The sequence below is a fragment of the Molothrus ater genome, chromosome 5, assembly GCF_012460135.2.
Source record: "Molothrus ater isolate BHLD 08-10-18 breed brown headed cowbird chromosome 5, BPBGC_Mater_1.1, whole genome shotgun sequence".
In the NCBI taxonomy this organism is placed as follows: Eukaryota; Metazoa; Chordata; class Aves; order Passeriformes; family Icteridae; genus Molothrus; species Molothrus ater.
In genome coordinates, this window is record NC_050482.2 from 47,372,613 (window position 1) to 47,394,459 (window position 21,847).

Genomic DNA, 21,847 nt, shown 5'->3' on the forward strand with positions numbered 1-21,847 from the left:
ACTCTTGCTCTTTGCCACTGCACTCCCTTTTCCCAGTAGGTGTCTGTGCTGTGCTGCCCAACTCAGCTTCACAAATTTAACAGGAATTTTTGGTTTGATGGTTATTTTGCTCCTGTAATGGACAGTATAACCACTGGAGCTTATATAAACAGTGCATTCCATGTTCCTGCACACATACACCCCTTCTTGTTGTGCGGAACGATTTCTCACAATATTTGAGTCATCTCTCAAGTGAAGGATCAGCTTTGCTCGATCTTTGTGCTCATTAACAAAGTAAATCCCCACCCGTAGGCTATGATCACCTCGTACTCCCTGCAAGCCGCTTCCTCGCAGAGCAGTCGCAGTGAAAGGAGGCGTGCACCGCGTCTTTAAACCGAGACGGGAGAATCGCCAGTGACCACAGCCATAGGCCGGTATGTGTGCAGAAAATATCTAGTTTGTATGGTTCGATTTGTGCAAAAATGAACACCCGGGAAAGAACTGAGCGCGGCAGCACCCATGAGTGGATTTCGAGCTCCGAAGCGGAGGACTGCGCTGAGGCAGCTCAAAACTTGGAGCTCCCGGGATCGCCGGGACCCTACGGCTCCCAAAGCAGGCACGGGACTGGACGGGAATGAAAAAGGCCGAGGGGATGAGGGAGGTGGGAGAGGCGGTACCAACCTAGCAGGGAACTCGTAAGCCTCTTCCGCCAAGTGTATGCAGGGAGAAAGGGGGAGCGCCTTTTTAACCCGAAAATTGCCGGGCACTAGAAAAGCCCAAGAGCGAGGGCCAATGTTTGCGTAGCGCGGGCTTTTCGAAAAGTTCCGGGCTCGGGGGGCGGTGCGAGCGGCGCTTCCCTGCCCAGCTCGGCGCCTCCCGCCTGAGGAGAGATAAACCATGGGGAGCCGCAGCATTCCCATCCCGATCCCCATCCCCGGAGCGCACCGAGCGGTGTCCTCGCTCCTACCTCGAGGAACTCTGCTTAACCCGATTTCCTGCACCGAACGGGAAGGTGTTTGCTCAAGGATTATTTATTTAAATGAGATGTGCCGCCGTGAGCTCCGCTCCGGTGCCGCTCTGCACCGGCAAAGAACAAGAGCGCAAGGAAGTTATCGGATCCACCCAAAAGCGACAGCAACGGAGAAAACAACAAAAGAGCTTTTAATTGCGCACGGATAACACGAAAAGAAACTTTAAAAAATTATTTAAGAGTTCCAGCTCTTTTTGTGAAAACTTGGGTGGCTCTTAAAAGAGCCGTTGGGTTTATCTGCAAGGCAGATGGGGTTTTTACAGCACCATTTATTTTTTCTTAGGTGCCGCCTTCTTCGCCTTGGCCGCTTTCGGCTTGGCCGCCTTGGGCTTGGCTGCTTTGGGCTTCACCGCTTTCGCTTTAGCCGGGCTCTTGGCTGCTGCCGCCGCTTTTTTGGGCTTGGCAGCCTTTGTCACCTTCTTGGGGCTCTTGGCTGCTTTCTTGGCCGCGGCGGCCGCCGGCTTCTTGGCTTTCTTGGGGCTCTTTTTGGCCGTCACCGGCTTCTTGGGCTTCTTGGCGGCACTGGCAGGCTTCTTGGCCGCCGGCTTCTTGGGCTTGGCTGCGGCAGTTTTTTTCTTCGGGGCTTTCTCCTTTCCTTCTCCGGGTTTCTTGTTGAGGCGGAAGGAGCCGGAGGCGCCGGTGCCCTTGGTCTGCACCAGGACACCCTTGCTGACGAGGCTCTTGATACCTAGTTTAATGCGGCTGTTACTTTTCTCCACATCGTAGCCGCCGGCGGCCAGCGCCTTCTTGAGCGCGGCGAGCGAGAGCCCCTTGCGCTCCTTGGAGGCGGACACGGCCTTGGTGATCAGCTCGGTGACGCTGGGCCCCGCGGGCTTGCGGGCTTTGGAGCCGCTCGCCGCCTTCTTCGGCTTCTTGGCGGCGGGGGCTTTGGCCGGTGCCGGGGCGGCGGCGGCGACGTCGGGCGCGGCGACGGGAGCGGTCTCGGCCATGTCGGCTCGGGGCGATCCGGGCGAACAATGGAGGCGCCGCCGCCGCCGCCCCTTTTATAGCAGCGCCGCGCGCGCTGATTGGTGCGCGGCCCCGCGCCCCGCCGCCCGCCGCCGCGCCCGCTGTGTTTCTTCAAGGTCCAAAAATGACTTTTTCTGCACGAAATTTGCCGCCTGTGCGCCCCGTTTTTTGCCGGGAGGGAAGGGGGGAGTCCGTCCTACAGGCTAGTGGAGTTTCCCCCCAGAAGGAGAAGAAATGAGGGAAACGCGACCGCTGAAACTCAGCGGCGGGCAGCTGCAGAGACCTCGGTAGAGAGAAACCTTCGGTTTATATTTTAAATTTAAAATTTACCGTGAGTTAAATGGGCACAACTGGCACAAAATGTTGTTCTTTAGAAGGTTCTCTACAGAGCAGAGAAAAAACAGAGTGGTTTGAGCGGTTGGTGTCAGAGTAAATGGATATTTAACCCGAGGAAGTAACACAGTTTGCCCCATGGTCCCAGGCGCTGATGCAGAGCTGGCTCCCTCGGCTGAGCCGCTTCCCTCCGAAATCACCGCGCTCAGCCTCTTCAGAGATCGCGGTCTCACAGCCAGTGCCTTTTGGGGAGATGTTCGTGCTTTAGCAGCATGTGTGAAAGTCCATGTTCCTTTCCTTGTGCTTGGGCATTTCAGTGGAACAAAGCACCGACTGTGTGCACCCTCTGTACACTGATGCTCCTGTCGCTGCATTTTCCGTATAACCTTAACGAAGCAGCTTTCCTTTATTAAATTCAGAAATCAGGATTACTGCAACTACAGTTTATCTGCTTTTAGTGTTAATACAGTCAGAGTAATAAGAGTAGATTTGAAGAGTAATTATTCTTCTCTGCCTCATAATTAATTAAAATAGATTAAGAAACAGAATCTGGAGTATACTGAATTTTGAATTGTACGGGGAGTTAAACCTGAAAACTCATCTTTTGAGGGTATGTTGAGTAGCCAGGAGACTTAAAGCAAAACTGATTTCTCGGCTTTAATGAAAGATTGTAGATTGTGTAAGCTTGTATCTTTGATAACACCACCTGGTAATTCGGGACTTTACTTTCAGAAGAAAAGAACCCACACCTTAGCAAGAGGATTCCTGCCCTGGGAAGTGGCAGCTCCATATTACAAACAATGGATGGATTCTCTTTTCTTCCCCCTTCGTTTTCAGTGCAATGTTGCTTTCTTTCGAACACCGACCAGTTAACAGTCTGCCGGCAGCAGTATTGTCTTCTGTACCCTCCATATCCGGGCTATCATCAGCTCCTAAAGCCCTGCGAGCAGCTAAATTCAGTGCTGAAAGGAGGTGAGAAAGGATGAATGAAATGTCGGTAAAACCTGGAGTCCCTGCTGTTTGAGAGTGTGAAAATAAAGAAACACAGCGACTTCAGTAATTTGAGAAACGTCAAGTTCTTTTCTTATTACCCACGTTTAATTGAAAAATCTAAACTGTTACAATCAGAGCAAACACTGGATTTATTCTAGTAATTTGAAATACCCTTTTTCCCTGCTTGAAGATAAATGTTGAAAAAATACAGCTTACTGAGGTGTCCCTAAGTAAACCTATAAAAGAAAGGTAAATGCACGTTTTGGATGATAATAACAAGCATAACAAACCGTGGTGTGACCCTGTAGAATGTTGCACTCTTTCTTGATTAATCACAGAAATGGGAAAATAAATTTAATGCCCACTTAATCTGATACTATTTCCTATAGTGGGGGAGGATTAAGGCCTTCTGTGACACTACTGAACACTACCAGAATGCTGAAAATATTTTTTTTATAAACTAGTAATAGTAACCCCATAGCCAAGAACAGTTCAAAACCTCCCAGAGGCACTAGTGCTAAGATCTGGAGTTCTTTAGTCCCTTAATATTTGTATATAAATGGTTATTTGTGTCAAAAGAGTCACATTTATTGGCAGCTTTCTGTCCACTTTCTGGGCTTGTATAGGAACTGTTGCAATGTTGATCTACCCCTGAAAGACTCAGTAATCCTTTTATTTCTTCCTACTTCATTGTGGCAGAAAGGAATTCTGAAATTCCTGGAAATAGAAACAGAACAATTAGTATTTTTCATTATTTTCATTGTCATGATTGTATATTGATTTACTTAGAAATTAAAAAGTGTTTCGAGTTGTGATTCTACTCTCTCAAGCTCATCTTTCCTTCATGAGAGACATCACTGAGCCTTGGAGATAACCCCTACCCACTGTGAGAGACCAAGAAATGACAGATTGGTGGGGTGGATGCTCATGGGAAATGAACCATTAGGAACTCCTACTCAGTGCAGACCAAAACAAAGGTGAGCATAAGGCAGGAAGGGCAGACCTGAGTGTTGATGCAAGTCAGAGATCACTTGCCTGACTTTTTTCTTCAGCTGTGTTTTGCTTTTGGGTATTCAAGCATAATACCTTAGAATCATCCAAGTATTTGTACTGTAATCCAGTAAGTGGGTTTTAATTTCTCAGCCACTGTAGACTAAAATTTATTTTTTCAGCCCCTATAGAAAAACCCAAAAAAGGGAACATGTGCTCAACACAGCAGGTTGGTGCACTTGCATGTGTATACCAAGGAGTCTTCCCAAGGCTTTGATGCTCCATCTTTTCTTCACATTGAAGTTGTGTTTGGGTATCATCACTCCATTCACCATCCCCATATTTTTAAAATCAGCAAATATCAATAGAAACATCAAAATATTTTAGTAAAATATTGTTGCTTTCTTTCCAGGGAATAAACATGTTTATGAATTAGCACAGGCCTGTACAGAGATTCTGCCCAGAATTTTTTTAGAAGGTTAATAGAGGGGAAAAGGGAAAAAAAAAGAGCCATTGCCAAGTGTGTTCATGTTCTGCATCAAAATCCTACACATGCTGTAAATTAATTACACTTTATGCATATTGCTTACAAAAATTGGACATCTACCCCTGCCCCTGTTCCAAAGACAAATAGGGTAGGTAGTAAGAAATTATTGTTTTTCTGTGCTTTAATGCCAAATTCAAAGCTGATGCCTAGCATGGGTGTTCTAATGTAAAATAAACAATGAATCTTTGCTATTCCTGTTTAAATAAATGAAAGGCTGCCATTATTTTCCTCTGCGCCCAATGACATTTATTTTTCTGAATGACTAGTAAAGTGAAATTGTCCTATAACAAAAGTTGATTTAGTATTTTCATGGCCCCTTTCCTCAATGAGCAGCACCCAAATTGTTCATCAAGTGTTGTGGCTTCCACAATGGTGAGGCTCCTGGCTTGGTTGTACAGTAATCTTATTTTATATATCTAATAATTTCTGGGTAGAGACCAGGGCCTAAGGTGAGATATGCACTTCAGAATGTTAAAAAAGTCTGTATTCCACATTTGAAAGACATATAAATTTTATTTCTTTTTTTTTCCCTTATGCAATAGAGCATGCCTCATTTTCAGGAAATGAAACAATTCTTAAAACACAGAAATGAAGGTTCACACTATTCAAACACAGATGGAAACTGTATCTCTGTCTTTCAATCTTTGTCCACTAATACCAATCAGAGGACAGAAATCCTCTTGCTCAGCATGCAGAAACACAAATGGACTGTAATTTTTTTTCCTTCTTAAGTGGAACATAAGGAGTTTCTGACACAGCATAGGACCTAAATCTGCTGCTGGAGCTGGCAAAAAAGTGGATTGTGAGAAGGGACATTTTATGTTTAGTCAACAGTACAGATCTGGTAATAAGCATGGAATACAAAGAGCCACTTTCAGGTCAGATTCCCAAAGCTGAGTGAAGAATGCTGTGACCTAGAATGGTTTTCTGGGAAGGATGTTAGAGTTTTCCAGAATTGTAGTAGCAGGAGGTGAGTGAGGCCTTCTTGTCTACAACCAATGAACAGGAATTGCACTTTGGAAACTCCAGGTATGGCACAAGCAGATAAAGGTTTTATACAGTGTAGTGAGTGAAGTCAAGGATGTTTGCAAAATTTCTAAACTGTGTGGATTTTTTTTCTTTTCCCTCACAGGGCAAAATCAGTTCATGGAGTTCCCCACCTCCATTGATACCAGGTAACTGAATTCCTGTTACTGTGTAGCAGACCAGACTCTGGGGGTTACTTTAGACCACTCCAGGTCTTTCTGCATTGAATGGAATGTCTGCATGCCTGCTTCAAAGCTTATTAAGTCAATGTTGTAGTTTTAACAAAATACATCTTTTGTTGTAACATTAAAACATGGGTTTTTTCCTCTTTCAGTTTCTATTAAACTATCTTAAAATATAAATTGTTTCTTCTAAAAAAAAGCTACTTAATTCCTCCTTCCTTTTTAATGTTTCTTTTATCTTAATACTGCTGCATTAAAATCTCTTTACTGAGGACTCACAAAAGAGGGAGATTTATTTTTAACCTAATGGTGTAAATTGCAGATGAATGAAGCAAAGCTTCCAAGAGAACTTTAATCTAGTCTTTGGCGCTTGGAATTTCGAGTAAACAACCAAAATTCAAGGAAAAGTGTGTCCCTGCTGTTTGCAGTTTTATGAAGGTTTTGTCTGTTGCATATAAAAGGAGATTATCTGGTGGATTCTTCAGCATGCAATGTGGTAGATAAAAGAGGGGAATATAACCAGATGGCTCATAAGTGAGTGAAAATATTATTCAAAAAAGTGCTAAATAAAAATACAGTGATTGAGAAACCTTGGTTTCCAAGGCTCTGCATATCTGTAAACATCTGGAGGCATATAAAGCCCAGGGCAGCCATTTCACAGCGATTTCTGCTGTTTCCTGTGGCTGGAAGTCATTTTGAGATTCAGTTCACAGCTGACAAACTCACATTCAGTGCTGGTCCTCACTAGTGAAATATAAAGAAGTCAACTTGTGTGTTTGTAACATACAAATCAAAATATCTTCCACAAAAAATGATAGTTCCCTACTGATTTTGTGAAAGAAAAAAACAAACCATGCCAAAACCAAATCAAGCAGAAAACCAAACACCACCACATCCCTCAAAAAACATAACAATTCCCCCCCAAAAAATCCATCTAGGAAAACTTAAATGGGAGAAATAAATTAAGAAAAACTGTTGGAAATTCTTTCAGAATTTTTATGATTAATTAACACAATACTTGCCGTGGATAGCCAGTGCTTTTATACATTATTAAGCTATTCATTATTTTCTAGTATTTATATATATATATATTCACATTAAGTGGTGCTTAAAAGGGTTCCATAGTACATGTAGGCCCAAAATACATCTCTAAAAAAGGAGAAAGACTAATGAAGTGGACATACACTTTTCTGGCAATTATTTTCACTGCAAGCTGTACTTGGTTAAGTTTCTTTATAAAGTACTGTCACATAAGTTCCTAGTAGACAGTACACAGCATAAGAACAACAAGAGATTAAGAGGATATAGTGCTACTCACTAAAGGAAATAAAAGGAAATTAAACTAGAAGTTCTGCACCCAGTCTTGCAAAAAATTAGTACGCCCAAAATATGGGTTATTTATACTCAAATTTGACAGGTAAAAAAAATATGTTGTGCTGTAGGTAAAACAACACAGTAAGGTAGAAAAGATGTGTTGTAAATCTGAAAGAGCAACAACAATAGGAAGAAAAAAATGCGTTTCTGTTATGTCATCGGGTAGAAAAAGTGATGTGGCAAAGTTAGAAAAAAATTACATGCTGTGCAGCAGGAGAGAAGAGAGCGAAGTTCGGGAAAAAGGCTCCCAATGCTTTTTTGCTTTTCAGGCGCCCGGCATTGGGAGAGCGGAACGCACGCACACGCTGAGGGTTCGCGGAGACGGCGGGAGCAGCCGAGCCCCGGAGCAAGAGTGCAGAGCCTGCAGCCATCCCGGGAACCTGAGCCGTGACACAGCGAGCCCGGACAGGCAGCACCGCGAGGACCCGCTGGAAATACAGGCACAGCTCTGGGGCCGCCACTGCCCGGAGGGGACGAAGCCGAAAAAAGGGGCTCGGGGGAGCCGAGGGGCTGGGGAGGGCGAGCGGGGCGGGGCAGGCGGGCAGAGCGGGAGGCGGGGAAAGCAGCCGGGCCCGGGGCGGAGCTGAAGGGGCGGAGGCTCAGCCCGGGCCCCGCCCGCCGGGCCCGCCCCTGCTCCCAACCAGGTCGGACCAAACCCCATAAAGGCGCGGAGCGGGCGGCGCTGGGTCACACTGGCGGTGTCGGTACCGGCAGCAGTGAGCGTGTGACCATGTCTGGACGGGGCAAGGGCGGCAAGGGGCTCGGCAAGGGTGGCGCCAAGCGCCACCGCAAGGTGCTGCGCGACAACATCCAGGGCATCACCAAGCCGGCCATCCGCCGCCTGGCTCGGCGCGGCGGCGTCAAGCGCATCTCGGGGCTCATCTACGAGGAGACGCGCGGTGTGCTCAAGGTGTTCCTGGAGAACGTCATCCGCGACGCCGTCACCTACACGGAGCACGCCAAGAGGAAGACGGTCACGGCCATGGACGTGGTCTACGCCCTCAAGCGCCAGGGTCGCACTCTGTACGGCTTCGGCGGCTAAATCCTTGCTTACTTGCCGGACCGCCGCCACAAAAACCCCAAAGGCTCTTTTAAGAGCCACCCACCTATTCCTTGAAAAGAGCTGTATCGCTGTATTTTGATATTCGTTTAGTGCTGTATTTGTCTCTGATTTCTTCCTTTTCACGCAGTACCCTTCTTCCTTCTCTTTTCCGTCCCCCATCGGGTAAGTCGGGCTGCCGTTCAAGGGCCTTTCATAGAGGAAAAAAACACAAAACCCACCGAGGAACAAAGAATGAATTACCCTTTCCTAGGAAAATTTGAGCGAACTGCTATAAGCTTAAGTTCTGCACTGCACGACAAGGTGCCGCAGCATTCTTTTCCTTATTCGCCCTCGCCCGTAACCCAAAGGCAGCAGGAGAACCAACTACGGCGCCCACAGCAGTGAGCCTCTGGAGGAGCTTCTCCGCTCTCCCGCCCGCCGCTGACGCCCGCGGGAGCCCCGGGCCGTGGCCAGGGCGGGTTTGGCGCCCGCGCCATTTCCTAAAGCCCGCGCGGATCGCGATTGGCTCCGGGACATTCCGCGCTCCCTCCGCCCGCGATCGGCCCCGGACAGCGGCTCTCTGCGCGCCGGGAACAGAGAGATCACACCTATCCCATCCGTACCAACAACGAACACGCAACCCCGCCAGAACCGGCCCGGCTTAAATACAGCGAGCACACGCCAAACCACACACACAAACTGAGACAAACACAGCCGGCCCTTTCTTTCCCTTCCCCGCGGCACCCGGGCCGCAGCATTTCAAGCTCTTCCTCGAGACTGTGGGTGGCTCTGAAAAGAGCCTTTGGGGTTCGCTTCTGGGCTCCGGACGCTTCCGCCGCCCGCTTTACTTGCTCTTGGCTTTGTGACTCTCCGTCTTCTTGGGCAGCAGCACGGCCTGGATGTTGGGCAGCACGCCGCCCTGCGCGATCGTCACCTTGCCCAGCAGCTTGTTGAGCTCCTCGTCGTTACGGATGGCGAGCTGCAGGTGGCGGGGGATGATGCGCGTCTTCTTGTTGTCGCGGGCCGCGTTGCCCGCCAGCTCCAGGATCTCGGCCGTCAGGTACTCCAGCACGGCCGCCAGGTACACCGGCGCGCCGGCGCCCACGCGCTCCGCGTAGTTGCCCTTGCGCAGCAGCCGGTGCACGCGGCCCACGGGGAACTGCAGCCCGGCCCGCGACGAGCGCGACTTGGCCTTGGCCCGCGCCTTGCCGCCCTGCTTCCCGCGCCCGGACATCTTCTCGCGCTCCTCGCTCGCTCCGCACAGAAAGTCCCGCCGACACCGACACGCAGCGACACCGACACTGCCGCCCTCAGCCCTCCGCCTTTATATCCCCTCCCTGCACGCGACCGCCGCCTCCTGATAGGCCGAGCCCTCCTCTCGGGGCACGCGCTGCCCAATGGCGCAGCGAATCTCACGCTGACCAATCGCGACGGCCGCAGCGCCCAGAGGCTACGCCCGCGCCCTTCGCCTGGCCAATGATGAGCCGCGGAGGGCGGGCCTCGGCTCGCGGCCCCTCCCACGGGAACCGCCGCTCCCGCCCGGACCGGCGGGGCCGCGCTGCCCCGTCCCGCGCTGTGATCGCTCTCTGCCCTGTGCTAGGGTTCTTCTAAAGCCGCCGGGCTGCACTGTGCCGGTTGGAGGTGCCGAGTCGAAAACAGAAAGAGGAAAAGAGAGAAAGTGGGGCGGTGTCCGTGAGGGGGAAAGGGGGGACGCAGGGGACACGCACGCTCTGAGAGAGCAGTGAATTTCCCCTTGTTCTACGGTGGGTTTTTTCCCCGCGGTTTCGGACGCGGGGACGTTTAACACCTTTTCGATTCTTATTTCGAGCTTATAAAACCTCATACACTTCTCCGCATCTGAAAATAACTCTCCTCTGTATCCCGAAATTGAAATATATAAAGTGCAACACAACACTACCTCTGCTCTCTCCAGAATTGTTCAAGTTGTATACATAATTGTATAAGGTGGGTTTTGGTAAGTGCACGTATGAGCATAATGCAACACTTTGTGTAACAGCTCCTTTTACTGTGTTTGTGGTGGCTCTTAAAAGAGCCTTTGTGTTGATTTAGATACTTTAAATACAGGTAGTAAAGTTCTGACAAGGCTTACGCGCGCTCTCCGCGGATGCGGCGGGCCAGCTGGATGTCCTTGGGCATGATGGTGACGCGCTTGGCGTGGATGGCGCACAGGTTGGTGTCCTCGAAGAGCCCCACCAGGTAGGCCTCGCTGGCCTCCTGCAGCGCCATGACGGCCGAGCTCTGGAAGCGCAGGTCGGTCTTGAAGTCCTGCGCGATCTCGCGCACCAGCCGCTGGAAGGGCAGCTTGCGGATCAGCAGCTCCGTGGACTTCTGGTAGCGGCCGGATCTCGCGCAGCGCCACCGTGCCGGGCCGGTAGCGGTGCGGCTTCTTGACGCCGCCCGTGGCCGGCGCGCTCTTGCGGGCAGCCTTGGTGGCCAGCTGCTTGCGGGGCGCCTTGCCGCCCGTCGACTTCCGCGCCGTCTGCTTCGTGCGCGCCATAGCTCCCGCTACCAGCGACTAAGTGCCGACCAACAGCGGCTATGAACAGCTGCCTGTGTTTGGGGAGTATTTATAGCACTGGTGCCTTCTCTGATAGGCAGATGGATGAATGCTACATTTGATTGGTTGACTCAAATTTTAAAATTCCCGCCCTTAGCCGATACCGCCTACCCTTTGCAGACTCTATTCGTACTGAATACTCAGTGTTTTTGTAAAAAGCTATAACGTGTCCTATTTCTGTTTGTGGTATTTTTAAGACTGGGTATTTTTATTAGCTGACGAAATTTAACTTGAATACTAAACCACAGAAGCCTTCAAGCTTCTATTTGTATTATGCAATTTTATAATTGCATTTTGCTTCCTACTTCACTTAATCATCCTTTAAGTGTGAAAGTTTCCCTTCTATTTTCGTGGGTATATTTGTGCAGAGTTGACAAGGACAAAAATTCACTTGAAAGTACTTGTAGTTTTATTTACATACCTTAAGCTCTTACATGAGTATGCAAAATTAAGTGGGCGAAAATAGTAGATGAAAATGTCTACGTGAAAATAAAAATTTAAAAGTATATTGAAGCGAGTCTTTTCAGCCCCAGAATAAAAAACAGAGCTTTCAGTTCTTGCTGGTAATAGACTGATACGTAAAATTTAACAAGCAGTTATAAACAAGAAGGCATGGCTAGGAATCAAGGCTTGTAAAGGAAGGTTTACATTCATTTTAAGTTTTAAGTATAGAGCCCCTTTTTAAAAATCGGTCCCGCTAAAAGTGTAGGAGGCCATTGCTCCCTTGTCAGTGCGTGCGTGTCCCTTGTACCCCTTTTCCCCCTCACGGACACCGCCCCACTGTCTCTCTTTTCCTCTTTCTGTCCTCGACCCGGCACCTCCAACCGGCACAGTGCAGCCCGGCGGCTTTAGAAGAACCCTAGCACAGGGCAGAGAGCGATCACAGCGCGGGACGGGGCAGCGCGGCCCCGCCGGTCCGGGCGGGAGCGGCGGTTCCCGTGGGAGGGGCCGCGAGCCGAGGCCCGCCCTCCGCGGCTCATCATTGGCCAGGCGAAGGGCGCGGGCGTAGCCTCTGGGCGCTGCGGCCGTCGCGATTGGTCAGCGTGAGATTCGCTGCGCCATTGGGCAGCGCGTGCCCCGAGAGGAGGGCTCGGCCTATCAGGAGGCGGCGGTCGCGTGCAGGGAGGGGATATAAAGGCGGAGGGCTGAGGGCGGCAGTGTCGGTGTCGCTGCGTGTCGGTGTCGGCGGGACTTTGTGTGCGGAGCGAGCGAGGAGCGCGAGAAGATGTCCGGGCGCGGGAAGCAGGGCGGCAAGGCGCGGGCCAAGGCCAAGTCGCGCTCGTCGCGGGCCGGGCTGCAGTTCCCCGTGGGTCGCGTGCACCGGCTGCTGCGCAAGGGCAACTACGCGGAGCGCGTGGGCGCCGGCGCGCCGGTGTACCTGGCGGCCGTGCTGGAGTACCTGACGGCCGAGATCCTGGAGCTGGCGGGCAACGCGGCCCGCGACAACAAGAAGACGCGCATCATCCCCCGCCACCTGCAGCTCGCCATCCGCAACGACGAGGAGCTCAACAAGCTGCTGGGCAAGGTGACGATCGCGCAGGGCGGCGTGCTGCCCAACATCCAGGCCGTGCTGCTGCCCAAGAAGACGGAGAGTCACAAAGCCAAGAGCAAGTAAAGCGGGCGGCGGAAGCGTCCGGAGCCCAGAAGCGAACCCCAAAGGCTCTTTTCAGAGCCACCCACAGTCTCGAGGAAGAGCTTGAAATGCTGCGGCCCGGGTGCCGCGGGGAAGGGAAAGAACGGGCCGGCTGTGTGTCTCAGTTTGTGTTTGTGTGTGTGTGTGCTTTGGCGTGTGCTCGCTGTATTTAAGCCGGGCCGGTTCTGGCAGGGTTGCGTATTCATTATTGGTACGGATGGGATCGGTGGGATCTCTGTTCCCAGCGCGCAGGGAGCCGCTGTCCCGGGCCTAACGGGGAATGTCCCGGAGCCAATCGCGTCCCGCGCGGGCTTTAGGAAATGGCGCGGGCGCCAAACCCGCCCTGGCAACGGCCCGGGGCTCCCGCGGGCGGCAGCGGCGGGCGGGAGAGCGGAGAAGCTCCTCCAGAGGCTCACTGCTGTGGGCGCCGTAGTTGGTTCTCCTGCTGCCTTTGGGTTACGGGCGAGGGCGAATAAGGAAAAGAATGCTGCGGCACCTTGTCGTGCAGTGCAGAACTTCCTAGGAAAGGGTAATTCATTCTTTGTCCTCGGTGGGTTTTGTGTTTTTTTCCTCTATGAAAGGCCCTTGAACAGCAGCTTGACTTACCCGATGGGGGACGGAAAAGAGAAGGAAGAAGGGTACTGTGTGAAAGGGAAGAAATCAAGAAACAAATACAGCACTAAACGAATATCAAAATACAGCGATACAGCTCTTTTCAAGGAATAGGTGGGTGGCTCTTAAAAGAGCCTTTGGGGTTTTTGTGGCGGCGATCCGGCAAGTAAGGAAAGCTTTAGCCGCCGAAGCCGTAGAGAGTGCGACCCTGGCGCTTGAGGGCGTAGACCACGTCCATGGCCGTGACCGTCTTCCTCTTGGCGTGCTCCGTGTAGGTGACGGCGTCGCGGATGACGTTCTCCAGGAACACCTTGAGCACACCGCGCGTCTCCTCGTAGATGAGCCCCGAGATGCGCTTGACGCCGCCGCGCCGAGCCAGGCGGCGAATGGCCGGCTTGGTGATGCCCTGGATGTTGTCGCGCAGCACCTTGCGGTGGCGCTTGGCGCCGCCCTTGCCGAGCCCCTTGCCGCCCTTGCCCCGGCCAGACATGGTCACACGCTCGCTGCTGCCGGTACCGACACCGCCAGTGTGACCCAGCGCCGCCCGCTCCGCGCCTTTATGGGGTTTGGTCCGACCTGGTTGGGAGCAGGGGCGGGCTCGGCGGGCGGGGCCCGGGCTGAGCCTCCGCCCCTTCGGCTCCGCCCCTTCGGCTCCGCCCCGGGCCCGGCTGCTTTCCCCGCCTCCCGCTCTGCCCGCCTGCCCCGCCCCGCTCGCCCTCCCCAGCCCCTCTGCTCCCCCGAGCCCCTTTTCTCTGGTTTCCCCCCTCCAGGCGTGCCGAGAACGCAGAACCTCGGTTTTTTTCCCCGGCGCAGGGACGTGGCGGGCTTTCGGCCGCCGCACACGTTTTTTATGGCCCTGCTGTGACCTCATCTCTCACTGCTGGGGTTCCATTCAGGCATTCGATATACTGATAAACGTAAGAACTCTTCGGTCAGTTTCAGGCGCTTAGTTTAGTATTTGTCCTCTAAACCATGAAGCATGAGGGAAATCATGCCTAATTTTTCACGTTAGACCAGAACTAAACGTTTCTTGTTTTTTTTCTCAAAGCTGCCTATGTCTGATTCTCAGAGTATTGTATCAGTGGTGAATCTGCACAGGACTTTTTCAGCAATGAACTGAACACCCTTTATTTTCTATCCTAGTGTCTCCAGTGTTTCCTTCCCATTCACCCTTTATTTTCTCTCTTTATTGTTTTCTTCACGTTACATTCCAAACATATTGGTGATATACAAAATGCAATATATGTCCATTAGGTAATTAACTAGATTCAAATTATTAACATATGTCAAATGCACAACAAAAATGGCTGTGCCAGCTGTGTTCCTGTGTACCCCCATGTTTTCAAAGGTCTGGCACAATTCTGAGTGGGTACTCATTCCTTCATGTAATACATTTTCCTTTCAGAAGGGAATGCTGCAAATTACAACATTTTTCTTTGTTATTTTGGTATAACTGCATGACTCTGAAAATCAGTCATTATGACTTTTCAATCCATGCCTCATTTCTGTTAGCTATGCCTGCAGTCCTCCATTTGCAGTTCAGGACCCACTGGCTCTATGCAATTAACATCATTCAATATGGAGAATTTGCCTGAGCTCATCATGGCCAAATATACACATTATTACTCACATAGAGACAGAGGAAAGTCCTTGAAAGTGAAGGGCTTGGAAAGATCTCTGAACTCTGGCAACCCTTTTTCTCATTGACTCTGTCTTTTTTTTTTCTGCCTTAATCACAGTGAATCCAGCAGGGTAAAAAAATATGGGGCCTAAAAATATAATGGTGAAGTAATTCTTTCACAGCATCTTTCAGCTCAGTTATTTTATATAAGAATGTCCCAGCCTGGCCCTGAAGACCTATGCTTCCTTTTAATCTCTCCTTTTATATGACTTGCCATTCTCTCTGTTTCACATGTATTATCTTCATCTTGGAGCTACAGGGAAGGGTATGCAGTTCACTCTCTTTGCTGGTAGGCATTTTGTTCATTTCATGCATGTTTTCCAGCAGCCTTTGATAACACAGGCAGACACTGAGGACAGCTAACCATGTGTTAATGGAATTCTCCACAATGACAGGGATACAGTCCATGTAATATACCTGCCCATCACTCATCTGTCCATCAACCACTCCCACTCACCTGTTCCTCAACCTTTTGATTTGTAATGCTAAAGCAAATCCCAAAACATGAAAAACGTTTTGTCTAGAGAAAGCAAGTGCTATACACCAAGAAGAAAACTCCGTTCGCTGCTCCCTAATTCACCTCTGTCTTAAGACATCCCCTCTGACTCAATGAGTCTCCAGCCTACAAAGCACTAAAATCTAAAGGACCACTTTGATGAGATTATCAGCTATTGCTCTTACCCTCTTTATTTACTAGCCTCTGGCACAGTTGGGATATTGGTCCAGAAAGAAGTTTCCTGTTAATTTCTCATTTCTTCAAGCATAATAATTATGTCTCCAGCATGCAATTCAAAGAGAGCAGAATCTCAAGGCTGTCCTGCTCATAACACCCATTAATTTCTCCCCACTCTTGGATCCCTGCTGATATTACTAACTTAAGAAACAAGTTCTACTACTGCACTGTGTATTCTTCTGACCTCTCCCAGACTTACAGCTTTTGTGTTCCCAATACTAGCCTAACAGAGCTTGTGTGTCCCTCAAGTTTGAAGGGACCATAACCAGATAATCCTACTACCCAAGGGGAAGGTAAAAAAAAAAAAAAAAAACAATCCAAAAGACCCAAACAAAACCACAAACTAAAGCTAAGACCATTCACCATGTAGGGACAGTAAGCATATGTTGTAAAATGAAAATAATAAAACTCTAAACCCAAACAGACTTGAAGATTAAGAACCCATCTTTACTTTCATTAGTGTTAAATGCAAACAAAAATTCCTGTCTTCCTCCACTGGTGTAGCTGACAGTGATAGCCCTTGAAAGCCTTTCTATGTACTCAAGCACGCAAAGGCCTAAAGAATTGATAAAACCAGAACAGATTGCAATTTTCCTCCACTTTGGTTTTGGTTATATTTATTTTCTTTCTTCCTTTTTTTTTTTTCCTAGCAAATTTTTTAATAAAAAGACCATGCCTTAGATTTGGCAATTAACATTGGAATTACTCAGAAGTTCACCTTACTGATACCAGGCCCCTTCCTCAACAGCTTTGAGTAATTTCAGCTATTAAGTTTCCTTGTACATGTCTCACTGCAGTCTGAGCAAACCCAAGCCCCAGCAGGTTTCTCTTTACTCACCACTTCCATACAGCTGCATGTCTGCTGCTCCCTGCTCCTGGCTGCTCGGTGCTGCCCTTCTGTGCAAGTCTTGCTAACCACACAACTAAATGACAGATGTTACAAACTACTAACCTCAAACAGAACACAAAAGTTAAAGTTGTTACTCTATTCCCTATTTCAAAACCAAGTCAACAAAATCTTGATGGCATTTTCAGTTCCAAAGCAAAAAAAAAAAAAAAAACCAAAAAACAAAAACTGACAGAAAGAACAAGATTTAGTTTTAATACAGTCATTATGGAAGCCAATCTTTTCTGGGACCAAGGTAATTTGCAGGCAAAACAGATGAAATATATTCTTCCTGAATGTGCCCAAACCATACATATATAGTCTCATAAGCCTCTGAAGCCAGATTCCCAACTACCTAACTGTATGACAGCAGAGGTGACAAGTTGCTGACATCATTGATATATCAGGGGGAAATTCAGGCCCCAGCCAGCCCTTCCAGTGCCCCTGGCAATCTGCACAACATACTGACCTGAGATAGTGCTACTCTAGCACTAGACCACAGGCTGCAAAGCATGTACTGCAAAAACACGAACTGCAGCACAACACTTACACAGTGAACAACCCCGCAAAACCTTTTTGTTCCCTTCTGTGGGAAAACAGCCTAAAAAACAGTGAGCTCCCTCATGCTAACTGGCAGTACTCCTGTTCTAGAGAGATGGCACAAAGAGCCTTGTCTAGAGCCAGTACCTGCTTCACCTTCATACCTCTGGAGAATAACAGGAAGGCAGCACCATTTAAGGAGAGCACCTTTGCACGGTGAGTTACAGAGGGCTCTGGCTCTTAGCCTACATTGTGCCTGGGTGCCACTGTCAGTGCCTGTGAGGCAAAAAATGAGTTGCCTGCCAATCCAAATTTACCTGGAAGCGTGTCACATCAGTGTCTGGGGTGTCAGCAGCCAGGAAGATGGCAGATTGCAGAACAGCTGTGCATGCATGATGTGTCCAGGACACTTGGTCCCTCCATAGGTTCCAAACACATTTCTGGCTGGAGTGGGAAGTGACATTTAGATTAATCACATTCCTCCCTCCCGTGCACCAGAAGTCACAGACAGCATTGTCACACAAGCAGGAAAGTGTGGAGGGCAGAAAATCCACAGCAGTGCTGCAGTGCTGCAGGGAGGAAGAGTGTGCAGCCCAGCATCCCTCAGTGTGAGCTGCTGACTAGTCTGAGCAGCCAGGATTCCGTGCTATGGAGAGGCTGCTGTGGAAAGGCAGCATGGTGTCACCCTTCCTTGGGGGACTTCACCACTAAATGCAGTCAAAGTGAAGCACTCTCCATTCAGGAGGAGAAAATTTCCTTGGGGAGCCATAGCTGATGCAGCTGCTGTTAATGCTGTTCACCTCTCAGGAACAGTTTGTCTAAGGGCCTGAGGTGTTCTCAGTCTCCCATTGATGATGACATTCAAACCATGCCAAGGTGGTCCAGAACACAATTTTTCAAGTGGCTTGGATTAGTTTTAGAAGACCAAATTATTTAGATAGAAATAATTCTCTTATTTGATATCTGACTGAGGACCTTTTTTTTTCATTGTGTGTGAATAAAAGTAAATATGCCTTAAACTAATAAACAAAGAGTAAAGAACAAAGTCCATTTTTTTCATCATTATCTGTTCTCAGATAGATTTTGACCCCCTGCATTTTTTGCTGACTTTTTTTTTTTTGTTTTGCTTTCCCAGGAAGGTTTTCCTTCCCAGTGCCTCCTAACTATGGACATATCCAGGTTTCAGACTATAGATTTTAACTTGCCAAATTACATGCCATGCAATGAAGAAGGGAGGACACCACAGGTGCCCCAACCCTTAACCACCAAGGGTACAGGGAGGAGTGTACAACATTCCAGGAAGATTAATCTGTGGGGACAGTCATCCCTTGCCCTACCCTATTTGTTCTGCTCCCTACAGGTGCTCACTCATACCCTGAGTTTAAAAGGCCTTATGTGACCTCAGTACACTTTAGGAGCTTTAACAGCAGTAGCAGCAGACACATTAGTATTATGTAGGCAGAGACTTGTTCTGCTGAGCTGCAACAAGTTTGTAGTTTGGTAGGTCTTGCTTTAAAATTCCTTAGCTAAGTGTTAAAAGTTGCTAAACTGTGCTGGCTGGTTGGATCACACAAGTGTTATTACATTTGAAACTCAGATGAAAGATGATGTCACTGAGGGCAAGTCAGGCATGGGTGTAACACTGTAATGGGAGTGTAATCATGGTTGCAGGCAGCATTTACACCTCTTTCCTGTGGAACATGTATGTGGGAATGCAGCACATCATGTAAAGGCCCTCACCTAAATCTCTCTGGAAATGGCCACCAGAGAGAGGCTCTGGTGTGTAAGAGCAGCTGTGCTTCCTTCAGCTGCTGGGAATGACTGAGCAGAGCCCTCAGCTGCAGCAGGCAGAGCAGCCCAGCAGCCACATTTGTGTGGCTGGCTCTCATGCTAATGCCTCCTCACAAAATTGCTTGGGAACAACTACTGTGCTACCTCTCCTTAATGCAGACATACCTAAATATAACCCACAGCTTATTTTCGTAGGAACAAGTATTGGCAGGTCCTAAACTGCAGATGGGAACGTTTGATAGCTCTCAGGTGTGCTGCCAGCCCTTGGCTGCGCTTCCTGTGTCTCCTTGCTCATGCCAAGAGGTCTTAATGATAACTGCAAAAGTTGGACAGATTTGAGTGTCTGAAGGGAAGCAATTTGCAGGGAGGGCTCAGGTTGCAGGTTTGTGATGCAGTGTGGCCTGCTGGGGTGCCCATAAGGTGAAAAGGATTGAAGTCGTTCATGTGAAATAGACCTTACAGTGGTGTCTTCAGAAGTATCTCCGGAGATCCTGATATTACTTTCCTTCTCTTACTGAATGATGAATTCTACCTCACTCCAGTCTCACTGGGAAAACCAAACTGCATGTAGCAGTCTATGTAATGTCTTCCCAATGATATTTTTCCATAATATCCTATATCTAAAACAGGATTATTTCCCTTCTTCATTTGCTCAGCTAGAGATAAACCACTCAGATAGAGATAAACCACTACCACTTCTGCCTTTTAGGTAATCTTTCACCACATTTTTTCTTTTCCTGAGTACATTTGTTTATTCTTTTTTAACTATCTGGTCTGACTCCGGAGCAGCTCTTTTTAAAATTGCCAAATACACCTTAACTTTCCAAAATATTGTTCTTGTATGTATTTCTTTCACATAAAGAAGAACATGTGCTCCGAGCAGCATTTCTGCATCAGTAAAGTAGGTTTCTCTCTTTGCTTCGACACCATTTAAAAAATAGCTTCTTTTTTTGTTCTTTTTTTTTTTTTTTTGTTTTGTTTTTGTTTGTTTGTTTGTTTGTTTTTTTAAATGAAATTTCTGAAGTTACTTCAGTTTAAATGTCTAAAAAGTAGCTGAAGACCAGAAGCTGACACATATATACTTAGTAGGCTTTTTGGGATATGAGGAAAGAGTAGCAACTGCTGGGAGAAAAGCCAGGCAGAAAACTGGGATAGTGACCAATATAGGCACCTCAATTTTGCCACCAACAAATGTGAATGAAGACTCTGTGAAGACATAAATGAGAGCTGGAATATTTACAATTCCTTCAGTGAAGATTACTGAAACAAATGTGTTCAAAGCACCAAGAATAAGCAAAAAGGAATTTTTCATTTTGCTGACATGTCACTCATGGCCTATGCTTTTCCTCTGTCTATATGCAATGAAGTCTCTAGGCAACTGCTAAATTTCATATCTTCCCAGCAATTGCTACCTTATTACATTAAGCAGCCAAATCAATGGAAAGGTTAATTCATAGTTTTACATACACAGGATAAAGGCTTCAAAACATTTTACCTTCATGCAATTTCTGAAGGTTTCTTCGTGTTACATAGTATTTGCAAACAAGACCTTGAAAATCACAATTTGATTAGCTCTTCTCTCAGTTAATTTCCTCTTAAAGCATTACAGAGCTCAGGTGCATTTTTACTGCAACCTTTTTTATGGTATTTTATCATTATGGGGTGGAGGTCACATTTTTCCCCTTCGTTGCATTTATTCATAATTTCACATTCCCTGAAACATTATTTTACAGCAAGCTAAATCTCTCATCTTAGACACATTTTAGTATTTATAAAACAGCCATTGTAAATAAAACCATGACACAGAAATAGAATTGCATTTTCCCAAAACTATCTACTCATACACTCTGAATTTCTGGTTGCTAATATGTACTTAAATACTGTATTCACATTCCATGTTATATCAAGTAATACCAAAGGGCTGGCTGTAGTGCAGTTGTTGTGATTCTTAAACAACTACAAAAGACAATGGATAATACACTTTTTTCACAGTCAGTTACAGATTAATGAAACATTAAGCCAGAGCTCTGTTCTGCTCAGCATATTTCACCATCTTCCACCAGATACCAGTGTTGGTTTGCTCCTTCCTGGTTCTTTAGGAATGACCTATGGCCTACCTCTCCCCTTGTTAAAACTCAGGTTATCACAAATTGCTCTAGTTTCTGTCATAAAAGTATTTCCTTATTTCAGTGATTGCTGTAAAATGCATAAGTAATAATTAGGTGGGTTTTATTTAGAGTGAGAAGGGGATTCAGCATTCAGAGGCTTTAGCTAAACCTTTGTGTAGCCATATTCTGTGAGACACATTAAAAATCCAAACAGCAATAAGATTTACAATTCTACTACTTTTAGAGAAAATATAAAACAAGATAATATTCTTTGGGAATGAAGAGCATGCTTACTAAACTGCAATGATACTCCTTGCAAATCTTAAATTACCAGAGACAAAGATAATTTCCATAAACAACAGAAGTGCTTGACATTGCTTTATTTTACAAAACTGCAGTTTTGTAACATAAGGTTTTAAATTACTATATACTTCAAAATAATATGGAACACGACAGGCAAATAGATTGATTTAATTAATATTTGGTAGAAAAATTCGTAGCAAAAACAAACAAAAACACCCCACGTAGGGCAGCAGAGTAACTTCGCCTCCCTTGTACTGAAATCCCAGTAAGACAAAATAAACCAACTCTCTGTTCATCAGTCTCCAGATAATGAGAAATTGCTTATGTTTCTATAAAAAGTGGAATAGGTGGCTGTACGAGACACTATTTCACTAGACTTTAGCGTTTTAGTAGGTAAAACACATGGTCAAAGGAACCGGTTCTTAATCCATATTCAGAGCTGAAAAAGGAGTTTGTGTTACTTCCTCCTCTTCAAAATCAATTTAAACTGTCAAAATAGCTTCAAATCGTAAGCTTT

General features: G+C 47.4%; 5 protein-coding genes across 6 annotated transcripts; 2 read left to right on the top strand and 3 right to left on the bottom strand.

Moving 5' to 3' along the window:
- Positions 1–1,132: 1,132 nt before the first annotated feature.
- On the bottom strand, positions 1,133–1,964 carry LOC118697640 (histone H1.03). Its single transcript, XM_036400434.2, has one exon. The coding sequence runs from the start codon at positions 1,957–1,959 to the stop codon at positions 1,279–1,281; it is 681 nt and encodes a 226-aa protein (XP_036256327.1). The 5' UTR covers positions 1,960–1,964; the 3' UTR covers positions 1,133–1,278.
- A 6,189-nt stretch (positions 1,965–8,153) lies between these two features.
- Positions 8,154–8,526, top strand: LOC118697658 (histone H4). Its single transcript, XM_036400457.1, has one exon. The coding sequence runs from the start codon at positions 8,154–8,156 to the stop codon at positions 8,463–8,465; it is 312 nt and encodes a 103-aa protein (XP_036256350.1). The 3' UTR covers positions 8,466–8,526.
- Positions 8,527–9,242: 716 nt separating this feature from the next.
- Positions 9,243–9,699, bottom strand: LOC118697648 (histone H2A type 2-C). The gene has a single exon (XM_036400444.2). It carries the CDS (start codon positions 9,697–9,699, stop codon positions 9,310–9,312), a length of 390 nt encoding a protein of 129 aa, XP_036256337.1. The 3' UTR covers positions 9,243–9,309.
- A 2,566-nt stretch (positions 9,700–12,265) lies between these two features.
- On the top strand, positions 12,266–12,691 carry LOC118697660 (histone H2A type 2-C). Of its 2 annotated transcripts, XM_036400459.2 has the most exons (2): positions 12,269–12,349; positions 12,455–12,691. In XM_036400459.2, exons 1-2 carry the CDS (start codon positions 12,269–12,271, stop codon positions 12,656–12,658), a joined length of 285 nt encoding a protein of 94 aa, XP_036256352.1. In that variant the 3' UTR covers positions 12,659–12,691. The 2 variants fall into 2 exon arrangements, with proteins under 2 accessions (XP_036256353.1, XP_036256352.1); XM_036400460.2 differs by having other exon boundaries at positions 12,266–12,691.
- Positions 12,692–13,385: 694 nt separating this feature from the next.
- Positions 13,386–13,798, bottom strand: LOC118697656 (histone H4). Its single transcript, XM_036400455.2, has one exon. The coding sequence runs from the start codon at positions 13,776–13,778 to the stop codon at positions 13,467–13,469; it is 312 nt and encodes a 103-aa protein (XP_036256348.1). The 5' UTR covers positions 13,779–13,798; the 3' UTR covers positions 13,386–13,466.
- Positions 13,799–21,847: the final 8,049 nt, after the last annotated feature.